Below are 11,177 nucleotides of genomic sequence, written 5' to 3' on the forward strand. Positions count from 1 at the left end.
TGCTTTTTGCGAATAATCTTTGCGTGATACATCATTTCAAATCCAATTATTTTCCTTTCTTTACTTTGTGACTGTTGAAAAGAGAAAAAGTTTCGTCAAAGTGGGGTCAGAGTCTATTTGTCATGATCCGCATTCCGTAATTCAAGTCAAAAGGCTTGCCAGTATAGTCAGAATTTACGGACCAGGGCATGCGGTAGACCTGAGCGCAAGCCTTGCTAAATACATGATGATTTGCCGGGACTAACTTTCTGAAACTTTACACATGGAAGCATCTTCAATTCTAACAACTCTCACAGCTCACTATTTTCATCTTAGTTAACTATGAGAGTAAAAAATGAGCAGAAACTGTTGCTCCTGTTCGCTTAGGCTCTGCAGTGTGTTAACAATTTCGCAATGTGGAGAGCTCCTTCTTGCGGGAATCCCCAGCTTCATTATAGCATAAAAAATTCTTACATTAGGTGGGCATTAGGTGATGCCTTTTCTTGAGGAATATGAATAAGAATAAAATCTTTTGCAAAGCATTTTTAGCACTAGGAGTTATTCTGAAAAGTTTTGCTAAACAATTGAGCTTTTTTCAAAAACTTTCGCATGGGTGATAATTTTTCCCTTTGCCCCTCTTCACTTGCCAACCTCTGTCGGAGCCTCTGATGCTAAGAATAGACACCTTGATTGATTAGAATTAGAGTACAAATGATTTGTTACTTTGAAAATCAAAATTTGCTATCACGATTATCATTAATTACCGCTTGTATTTTTTAGAAACTGAAATTACCATTACATTTATTCAACATAGCCGTATATTTTATGTTACCGCATGCCTAAGTTCTGCGCTCACGCTACGCCACTGAGGAAGGTGTATTGATTTGGAATAAACCAAAAATGAACATGCGCATCACGTTCACGAAAACAGTCTTTTCACCATACTTTCCTGTTCCTTTTTGCATTATTTTTTACAGATTTTACACGAGGGAGGGTGTAGCAATTATAGAGCATCTTCTTTTTCTTCAATGTTGTCCATGTCCTCGTTCATGTTTAGGCCAACCTGTTTGAAATGGCGCGCGCTTTTTTAAGGACGAATGAGTAAAGATTATCTCCACTAAAGCCTGGTTTCCATATGATCGCAAGGATCGCCAGCGACGCAAGGGTCGCACAAATTAGGTCATGTGGTTTCCATTTATCGCAACGGCCGCACATACTTCAAGCGTTGGCGCCAAATTTCGAAATGGTGGGAGCAGATGACAATGAAGTGGAAAGATTTTTGTTGCAGGCTAACTGTTTTTTAATAATGGCGCTGCTGAAGAGAGTTAAAGTTGAAGCTATTTCAATTATTCAATTTTCCCTCGCACCATAAAGGACTGGAACGTTCTCCCAAACCATGTTGTGAAAGCATCACCCATGGACTCATTTAAGACACTCTTGTCAACAGTATAGTAATATTTTAAACTAATTCCTTGATTAATCACCTTCTACTGATTAATCACCTAGGAAAAAGAACGGTGAAGCAGCAAATGGGAACAGCTTTTTGAATTCTAGTTGATCTCAGAACCTTTTTGATACCGTTTGGTTATATTTAGGAAAGCTTGTAATCGTTCCTTATCTACGGTTTCATGCGGATGAATGTAGTGCACTTACGTCTGTAGTAGTTTTCACATTATTAAAGTCTGCTGAAATAATACTTGAATAGAAATGGACTATTCCTTGGAAAGGATTTGCAGAAAATTGGAATTTTATAAATATTTGAGCACATCATCTCTACGAACAAGAATGCTTATGAAATTGATGTTTAACACCCAGCTCTAGCCTTTAGTACCTCCACTCGTATATGTAGATCAATTTCGTTATGTGATGTAGCTCGGTCATTGAGACTAGGTCAAAATACATTGAATAGTGACAGGAGTATGTAACAGGAGTATATGACAGGAGTATATGACGAAATATATAGAGTATGTAAAAATAGCATGCAACAGGTGTTTGCACGGCACGTTGCTATGAACTCTTTTTTTAATAAGAGTTAATCTTCAAACCAGAAACTAGAATTGCGAAATTCAGCAAAGTTGTAGCGTGTGCAGAACAAAACAAGTTCTTTTCCCTGTAAACCAGTTTTTGAAAAGAGGCAGCCTCGCAGAACTCATCTCAAATGTCATGATGCTCGAGGGCTCAGTCATGCAACAGATTGCGCAATCGAGATTTGTGGGATTTGAGCAAGAAAGTACCTCAAATCGGCTAAACCAAAGCCAATTAACAAACAAGAGGTTTCAGATTTGTTCGCAACTTCACACAGATTGCCGCGTTATAAACACCATGTTCCAATGATTGATGATTCAAATCCTAACCCTAACGTTGGTCGGAAAATTTCAAGATCGTCACATGTTTTTCAAAAACTTTGAGAAATAATTTCCATCATGGCAGCATTGGTTAGGATGTTTGGGGGATCTTTACGGTAAAGGGTCGTCTCCAAGCATGAAAGGAGATCTTTATCGAGGACATTTTCAACACTGTATCGTTTCTCAATAAGTATTCAGAAATATATTTCACAAGGTGGGTCGCCCTATGCATTTAAATTGAAACATTATATAAAAAAAGAGGACTTTAAGAGCGGGGTTAAAATTCTAGAATGAAGGGGGAACTTTCTGCAATTCAGCTGTATTCTGATACTTTTCACTAAACTCTGACTAAATGGATACTTTCTCACGAAAGAAGCGCTAAAATGCGGCGCTTTTGAGATCGATGAAAAAGGAATTAAAATTCCAGGAGTAATCCACGTGAACCAATCTCTTTGAACGGCGCATCCTTGTGTTTGAATAACACAAGTACTGCCGCCCAAAAATAGTTGTTGTCAGTGGTGTCGTGGAGGGGGGCTCAGTCTGCCTTATTAAAATCAAGAGAGATTTTGGGAGGGCCCAGCCCCCCTTTAACAAACCATTGTATGTTTGGCTCGGCAAATTCTTTATTTGAAAATGTAAATTCAAACTTTATTATGCTACTGATTTTCCGTCAATGAGGAATTTTCTATCAATCTTTGTTTGTGTCCGTGAAGCTTAAATTATTTCAAACACCCAACAGATAACCTTCAGAGCACAAGCATATACACTCTTTTTTATAAGAACCAGTAAATTTGAGTTCAGGCTGATTGTTCTTAATTTTTCCGAAAATTTGAGGCTGGATTGTTCTCAATTTGTTCCTAAATTTATAGGGTATAAGCAGTGCGATTTCTAGTTTTTCATTCTGGGGAGGTGTTCAGGCCTCTTTTGCCAACAAAGTGCATAGAGACAAACTTAATTTGCCGCCATGTTTTAATATTCACCGAAAAAGCACCCACACATGGCTGAAAATCCTCGTTTTTGAGATAAAACGTTGTTCAAAATTTCATTTTACAGTAGCTCAGCCTCAGCTTGTTCTAAATTTGTTCTTAAATTTTGACCCATTTTGAGGCTCGTGTTCTTATAAAATTGTTCTCATAAAGAAAAGAGTGTTGGGTGTGACCATGGATGTGGTCCTGGGAGTTCTCTACAGCACAACCCCCCCCTTCCTAGCCTTTTAGAGCGGCACATTTGGTTGTTGTATCAAAGATGATTCTATTATCAAAGATATGCCTCCTTCTGCGTTTGAAGAAGCTCTTTGGGAAACATGACATATGTTCAGACCAAATCACTGAAGCGTGATCAGGGTCAGGAATTTGTCACTTCGGACAGAAAGGAATGTAGTTGTGTCAGAGAAAGACCACTGAGGACAGACCACTGCAAGACTTGTAATGGCCTCTGCCAAATTTTCTTTAAATGAACGATAATTTCAACTAATACAAATTCCAAAGAAATTCAGGTACGTCATGTCTGTTTTATAAAGTAATAAACCTCACCGCCCCTTTTTGCCGGCCTAAATGTAACTTTTCAAAGAGCAGTGATGTGGAAAGAATTAATTAGCTCGAGAAATCTGGAAATATGCTTATGTAGTGCTGTCACGCAACAGTAAGATTCAATATAGTATATAATTCCCAGCGTTTCAGCAATTTTATAAAGATAACATATTTTTCATGCGTGGATTATCTAGCATAATCACCCAGGGCCTGTCTTCACCACCTTCTAAAACCGAAATGGATCAAAGGTTTAATCTCATAGCATGTTAACAAAATGGGATTTCAAATGAAAAAGAAACACTGATATTTTGAACAAGCAGCAGAGTAGGATCTAAAGATTATGTTATGAATAGATCCACGGAGAAACTCGACTCCCAGACCAATAGTCTTCGCCGCTGTTAGTTTCTTTTCAGTTGAGTTAATTTGTGTCAATATTTTTTTGACCCGTATCGGTTTTGTTCTTTTTCACTTAACAACGGATTAAAAATAGTCACCTCTCTGTGTCCTTTGTGTTCTTTTTAGCCCTTTATAATCCAAAAAATAAAGGAGAAATTGATAACTTGTGTTTATTGAAGAATCTGAAGTAAAATATTGTTATGAACTTACCACAACATCTTATCTTCAACTATATAAAATATAATCGTGGAAAATTATACTTTTTTGCTCCATGAAAACACACATTCTATAAATTGATCAAACTAGCCAGACTTAAGAAAACCTACATTATAAAGTCTTTTAGTCTTATAAAGATTAGTTAATATTGCAGTGTGTCCATTTTCCATTCCTAAAGTTAAAAAGATTATTTAAAATTTGGTTCTGTTGTGTTACTCTTTTACCCTAAATAACCCTCCTGCTTAATTTTTTACGAAAAATTAAGAACTTACATAAGAACCTACTGCTTATTATCTCCTTTCTTTTCTCCTAGAAAAACCTAGAGAAAAAATCATTTATATATCTTACTTACACCATTATCCTTGACACATTATAACTCTTTTGTCTTGCTGTCTGCAGGTTTGAATTTGGAAGATGCTGTTTTTTTGTATTTTTAAACTGTAATTCTAACAAAATTTTAAACTGAGAAACACACATGAAAACAATGAATTGACAAACACAGTAGCACCAGTTTGCATTGTCCATATACCATTCCATGCCTTTATCTTGTGATATATTACTGACCAGATATTGCAAGAATTTGAAATGTAGTTTCCTATTTACAGGCCTTTTATCAGTTTTTCTGCACTATACACATCATTTGCTTTTATACTTCCAGCCCCCCTGTTTATTGCATTTGGGTAATCTTTCAAACCCCTCTGCCTATTGAGACTCTCCATCTATTTGAGACAGAACAGTATATAAACAGAGAATGCTATATAGTTATATTTCAAGCCAGCTGCTTCTCCAAAAACCGAAACAAGATCATTTTTATATATATTTCAGTTGTTTAAACTAAATGTTAGAAAGTAGCAGGAGAAGGTAGCCTCCAGAAAAATGTTCCTTTCCCGCATCCTTTTCCTCAGCAATTTCCCACTTTAGGTAAGCATCAGTTAAAGACATCTTTCTATCTATAGCTTAAGCTTAGCCTAGCTAAAAAGTAGGATTTGGAAAAAGCTGAAGAATCTAAATAAACTAAGAATTAATTGCAGATTGCATGAAAATTCTGCTTTTTGTGTGCGAGCATGTCTCATGCAAAATGAAACTTCTAGCATCTAACAAATGTACAATGAATTCTGCATCTAACAAAATGTGTGATAAATTAAATATCTAACAAAAACCTTAAGAGACTGCACTTGTAATAATGTTAGTTCCTTGAGAATTTAATGACCCGGGATATAAAAAAGTCTGATAAGATCACCACCTTGCATTCTTAAATTCAAGAATTCCTTTTGGCTCCAGGTGATGAAGTAATTAGGGTGTGTTTCTTTGATAAAGATCTCTTGATACAGTGTAATTTGCACATAGCCATTTATATCATTCCAAAAAAGGTATTTTTTTTATTTAACTAGTGCAAGATGTTATTCACTGAGAACTACTTGAACTATGTAAAGGAAGTGCCCTCAGACAGTTGGATGGATTATGAGGTTCTGTCAATTGATGATCTTGCTCTTCTCCCAAGAAAGCTGTCATTCTCCGAAACTAGTTCAAATGGTATTGCAAGTCACGATTCTGGTCATGATAGCTACCTGGACGATGGTAAATGATTTTGTGATATTTTGTTTAATGTGAAATTTAGGTCATAAGGATATTGGCAATATGAATACATTAAATAGGCCTCCAGAGAGAAGAATTTTCATGAACCTTTTACATGTAGGGTAGCAGTTATGATTTGCAGCAATAATAGTGTCTGTTTGGTAGTTCTTTTAATCCTTCACAAAGCTAAACTTTGGCAGTTTCAATTCTGGCAAAGATTAGGAGCTCTAGTTTTAGATTGTCATTTGATTGCAGTTTTTATATGTATGAGTTATGTGATGACGTATGTTATTGATTTTAAAGAGGCAAATTGAATTGCTTTCTATTTGATAAATGTTTTTTTACATAGATGTTGGTTATTACCTTGTCAAGTTTTTTAATAAAACATTATTATCCATCCAATCTATTTGTTTGCTTTTGCTCACTCAAGTTTGAGCTCCTTATAGTTGAAATAATAATTAATTCAATTATTATTGTTTTTCTGCTGAAAGCCTATTTCAAGTATGGGCATACTCTTTCATTAAAGCAATGTGTACTTTAGTTATTGCCTTTAGAAAAAGTTCCCTTAATTGAAAAACTTTATTTTTGTCAAGAATGAGGTGTATTTGCATGCTTGAATTTCATGTACTTCAGAGTCAATAAATATATAATATATCAAGCAATGGCATTCTTATTCCAGACCCACTATTTATTACTTTAGGCCTCGTTTATTGAGAAACTGCAAGGTGTATGCAGCAAAGCCTATTGAAGTGTCATGTTAAAACATTGTTTGGAATGAATATTTTCTAATCTGCTTAGAAAATATAAATTGTCCCAAAAGTATAGCTGAATTTGCATTTTATGGAACTCAGTAGAAGTAAGGCTGATAAAGCCAGATCTGTTAAAATTACACTTTTAACATAAATATAAAAAGAAACAAAGACTACATACCAGCTAAAGGCCGCTCAAAACATATAGAAAAATTGAACAGATATAAAATTGATTATTTTTGGAAGATTGCCTCAGTAGATTCTCTCATGGTTATTGCTTATAGTCTTGCTAAGTCCCTACATTTTTTATTTAATCATAGTTATCTACTTATTTTCTTGTTTATTTTATGATTACTTACTGCTTAAGAGTTTAATTGTTTTTTTTACAAAAGTGCTTGGAGAATTTGTCTTTGCGGTGGAAATAGATGTGCTGCTCCAAAGTTTAACTGTAAAAGTGCTAGAATGAACATTACTCTGTTAAGAGCAACACTGTCTAGCAGTGTCATTTTCTAGACATAGGAAGCATTGATAATTCTCATGAGGTCATATATATTTGCTTTTAATGAAAATATGCTGCATAAGGTTATGAAACATGACCATTTGAAGTATGTGTACAGTAGCAGGTTGAGGCAATAGTTTTTTATCACGAGGTTAAATAAACAAAGCAAGATTAGTGCTTGGTCTGATTGGGATATTTAACTTATTCTGTGACCTAGGTTATGCTCACAAAGATGGGGTTATAAAATTCAGGTGTAACTACTGCATATGCTATAGAGGTTAACGTGCTGCTAGGCTTCATTAAATATAATAAGATTGTTTATTAGTGATGTATTTATATGTATTTGTAAGTATTTCTAAGGCAGACTATGATATTTAAACTTTAAACGATATAAAGAATATAAAGTGTATTGATTTCGGTAAGACATGGTAAAACCATCCTTTCACTGTAAAATGTAAAATGGTTCAGTTTCCATCTATGAATAGGTAGGCATTCCTTGATCGAAGTATTCTGTGAAGTAGCTAATTTAAATTATCTAATACCAACAATGATATTTCACCTCAATTGATTGTTATTCACGAGTGAACCTAATTTCAAGTCTGTATTTTAAGTTTGCTGTGCCTACACAACAGAGCGGTGTATCTCATGCAACTAAATCTCCTTAAACTAATTTTTATTTCACAGAAAATCAATTCTAGGATGATTTAGAATATTGACCAAATTATTTTTTACTCACCTCATCCAACTGTGCAATATTATGAAATTATATGATTAAAAAATTTATAAATTTTTTACCATGTATTCAGGTTTGTTTTCAAAAGAAATGGTATTTCTGCGTATATTTATTAGGTCTTTGTGGATTTTTATCCAATTGTGAGTTTCAAGCTGATAAGATACAAATAAGGTAAAGGGGTTTCAGGAATTAATGAAAATTGATAACAAAATTTCACACAGGATCTCGAATCTCTAAGAGGGAGTGTGGCCTATAAAATGTCCCTTCATGATCGTTCTATAAATGGTTTTCTATTGACTAAAGAACTTAACATTTTTTAGGGACTGGGTACTCCGGAGATGACGAGGAATCTGTGAAATGTGACCTGTGCCTAAATGGCCAAGGGAAGGTTAGTCAGTTCAGTGACGGAAATGTTCGAAAGTCAAAGCGACATCGACGTAGTAGAAAAAATCGGAATAAACGCAGAGCAAAGAAATCGAATAAGGAAAAGGATGTTATTGTTTTGAGGGAACTTCCGAGAAATGATAATTTTGAGTTTGAAGGAGAGAAAAAAGTGGAAATGAAGTGGACACTAGAATGTTTTATGGATGTCAGTTTAATGCCAAAGTTAAAACGTGTTATCATTGATCGAGGGAGGCCTGAAGACTTAGGAGTGGACAATTTGCTGGTTTTTGACGAATCCTCTGGGTATTGCAAAATTCAGGACTGGAGGCAGAACATGCTACAGCAACTGGGTGCACGCAATGAGCAGCAAGTGAAAGCATTCAATCTGCTACCCAGCTATACATCATGTGATTCTTGTGCTGAACAAAGACAGAAAGAAATACAGGATGCCTTAGGCCATGATCGCGGTTTTTGTATTGTCGGGGAGACGGGTTCTGCTACGCTTTTAGAAGCACAGAAGATATCAAATGGCAATGACACGAAGCAGTACTGGAGGAGAAGAATAATTAATGACTTAAAACTAAATAATTGTCGTGCACAGGCGTGTATGCGGGCGGTAAAAAGGGACAGGATCTTAACAACGTCATACCCATTTACCAGTCGGAGGCGAAGAAATCCTAAGTTAGAGAAAGTCGACGAAGAGGATTGGGAAGTATACGAAATTATTTCTGACGATGAATTTTTGGATATGAACAATTTTATATAGATTCACTTTGAATGGGTATATTATTATTTATTTTCGTTTCTCAAGTATTTGTTTCAGATAGGTACCAATGGCTTTTGCTGCACCCAGTTTAAAAGCGTGCTTTGAGTATAGGCCACGCAAGCTAAAAACCTCTACAGAGCAGCTTTTCTTTTGTAACAGGTAATTTAAGAGGATTTCATAGACGTTTTTTGCCTAGGACACATTTATAAAGCTCCTCATTTGTAGACTTCTTCAATTTACCGTTACAATAAGCAGTACTTTTGAAATATTTTTCGCTGAATAACCGCCCCCGAGACATGTGTCTTCAGCCGTGAATTTTGTGGGAGAGATGAAAAATTTGATGCAAATCCAGGCACTGTTCTCGAGCGAGTGTAACAATTTTGTCTTTTACATTGTCTCATCTTCAATCTCAAACAAAATCAAATGTTGTATCCAAGAAGCCAGACTGATTGTCGAAGGTCGAAAGCTTCTTAACTGTTGCTGACCAGAGAATGGTGCTCGAGGAATCAAAGAATACATCGACTGCCTTTCAAGGCTACCTACGTTATGACTGATGGCGGCAGGAACTGCCATCCTTTACCAACAGGGAGACCTTAAGGTGATTCAAAATGTGTAATCTGGAGAATGATGCCCGTTCTACTTTCGCGATATCTCCGTTGTACATGTCCACATTCCCTTTTATGCAGTTATATGAAATGTTCCTTAACATTATCTAGTAAATACTGAAAAGTGCTAATAAAAAATGGAAAGTATAATAAAGTATCCCCTGCCTTGCCCTGCCGATTCAATTTTAGGCCTGTTTTGGTAGTTTATTGTGCGTTATATGGATTCTTCGGTGTGATGCTGGCATTTCACCATTTCTTATCCTAATTCCGACGTACATTGTCATCTGGCCTATCCACAAACACGTGACAAAACCAGCAACGAGTGCTATTGCTTTTTTTGCAAATTTTTTTGGAATCGATACATGAATGCGATTGTTGGCAAGCAGCATCCTTGAAGGAATATCAGCATAGTCATGGGTCAAATTATTTGAATTTGGATCTAGGTAGAAATACAAACAAGAGTGTTGTGGCGAAGTCTTGTCAGTCTGCTCCGTTCCTTCCCCAAAAACCCGAATGGCTATGTGCCCATGTAGCAAAAATCTGCGCCCGCATACTTATGGATTCCCTGTCACAATCGACTGCCTGGGTCATTGTGTTCGTTATGGATAAGGCTTTATGTGAATGGTATACTTTGCCAATGAACCTTTAACGAATGTTATAATCTTCGTAACTAACCTGGGACTGTTTGAAAGCAGGCCTAAGAATGGCGATCGAATTTTCTCTTAATGTCACCTATTATTTGTTTGGTTGCTTATGTTTTAGTGCTTGACATTAGTATTAAATAGCGCAATGCCAGGCTTCCTAGCTGTGCCAATAATAACAAATTGTTAATTTTGTAAATATTGATTTTAAGTATCTCTTAAAAGTATGTTTTGTGCTTTGAAAAGAATTATTACTACTAACCCTTACCGATAAACACAAACGCCTGTATTTTGTTTTCCTTTTTATTTTAAATAACCTAATTTTGAAGACTTCAGCAAATCATGTCGTGGTTTTCTCGCTACTTTTTCATACTGCTGGTAGATCCTTTAACCAGTGTCTTAAACAAAATCTTGTTGCCCTCATTTAACAACTTTCCTACCCCTGCAGCAATGTTGGTTCTTTTGAAAATACCCAAGTAACAGCAATCGAAAAAGTAGAAATAAGCGTATCAACATTGATTGTGGGGGGCGGGGAGAGTATTTTTCCAAAAATGCTACAATTTGGCAGTCAATCCAATAACTTTTGGCCAGAATTGTAGATATTAATCCAAAATTGTGCATATGATGCTTTCAGTGAAACCATTCAAAAAGATCTGTTAGATTATAAAGGAGTGAGTATAGTGGTCATTTGTGCTGGCTAAAAAGTTTGGAAGTAGCGATTTCGTTTGTTTCTTATATAGCTAGTTTGATGGATGATGAA

At 35.7% G+C, this 11,177-nt stretch overlaps 1 protein-coding gene across 1 annotated transcript; it reads left to right on the forward strand.

The window, feature by feature from the left end:
* The first annotated feature begins 639 nt into the window (after positions 1 to 639).
* On the forward strand, positions 640 to 10,757 carry LOC148959259 (uncharacterized). Its single transcript, XM_089110957.1, has 3 exons — positions 640 to 3,819; positions 5,857 to 6,043; positions 8,342 to 10,757. The coding sequence occupies exons 2-3, from the start codon at positions 5,863 to 5,865 to the stop codon at positions 9,169 to 9,171; spliced, it is 1,011 nt and encodes a 336-aa protein (XP_088967083.1). The 5' UTR covers positions 640 to 3,819; positions 5,857 to 5,862; the 3' UTR covers positions 9,172 to 10,757.
* Positions 10,758 to 11,177: the final 420 nt, after the last annotated feature.

This window comes from Rhopilema esculentum, chromosome 10 (genome assembly GCF_057945365.1).
Source record: "Rhopilema esculentum isolate cy_ngs chromosome 10, ASM5794536v1, whole genome shotgun sequence".
Classification (NCBI taxonomy): Eukaryota; Metazoa; Cnidaria; class Scyphozoa; order Rhizostomeae; family Rhizostomatidae; genus Rhopilema; species Rhopilema esculentum.

Bases quoted from the DNA above. Each gene is read 5' to 3' on its own strand.
- LOC148959259 (XM_089110957.1), top strand. From the start codon at position 5,863: ATGTTATTCACTGAGAACTACTTGAACTATGTAAAGGAAGTGCCCTCA. The intron at 6,044-8,341 runs GTAAATGATTTT...AACATTTTTTAG, and splicing joins TGATAGCTACCTGGACGATG to GGACTGGGTACTCCGGAGAT.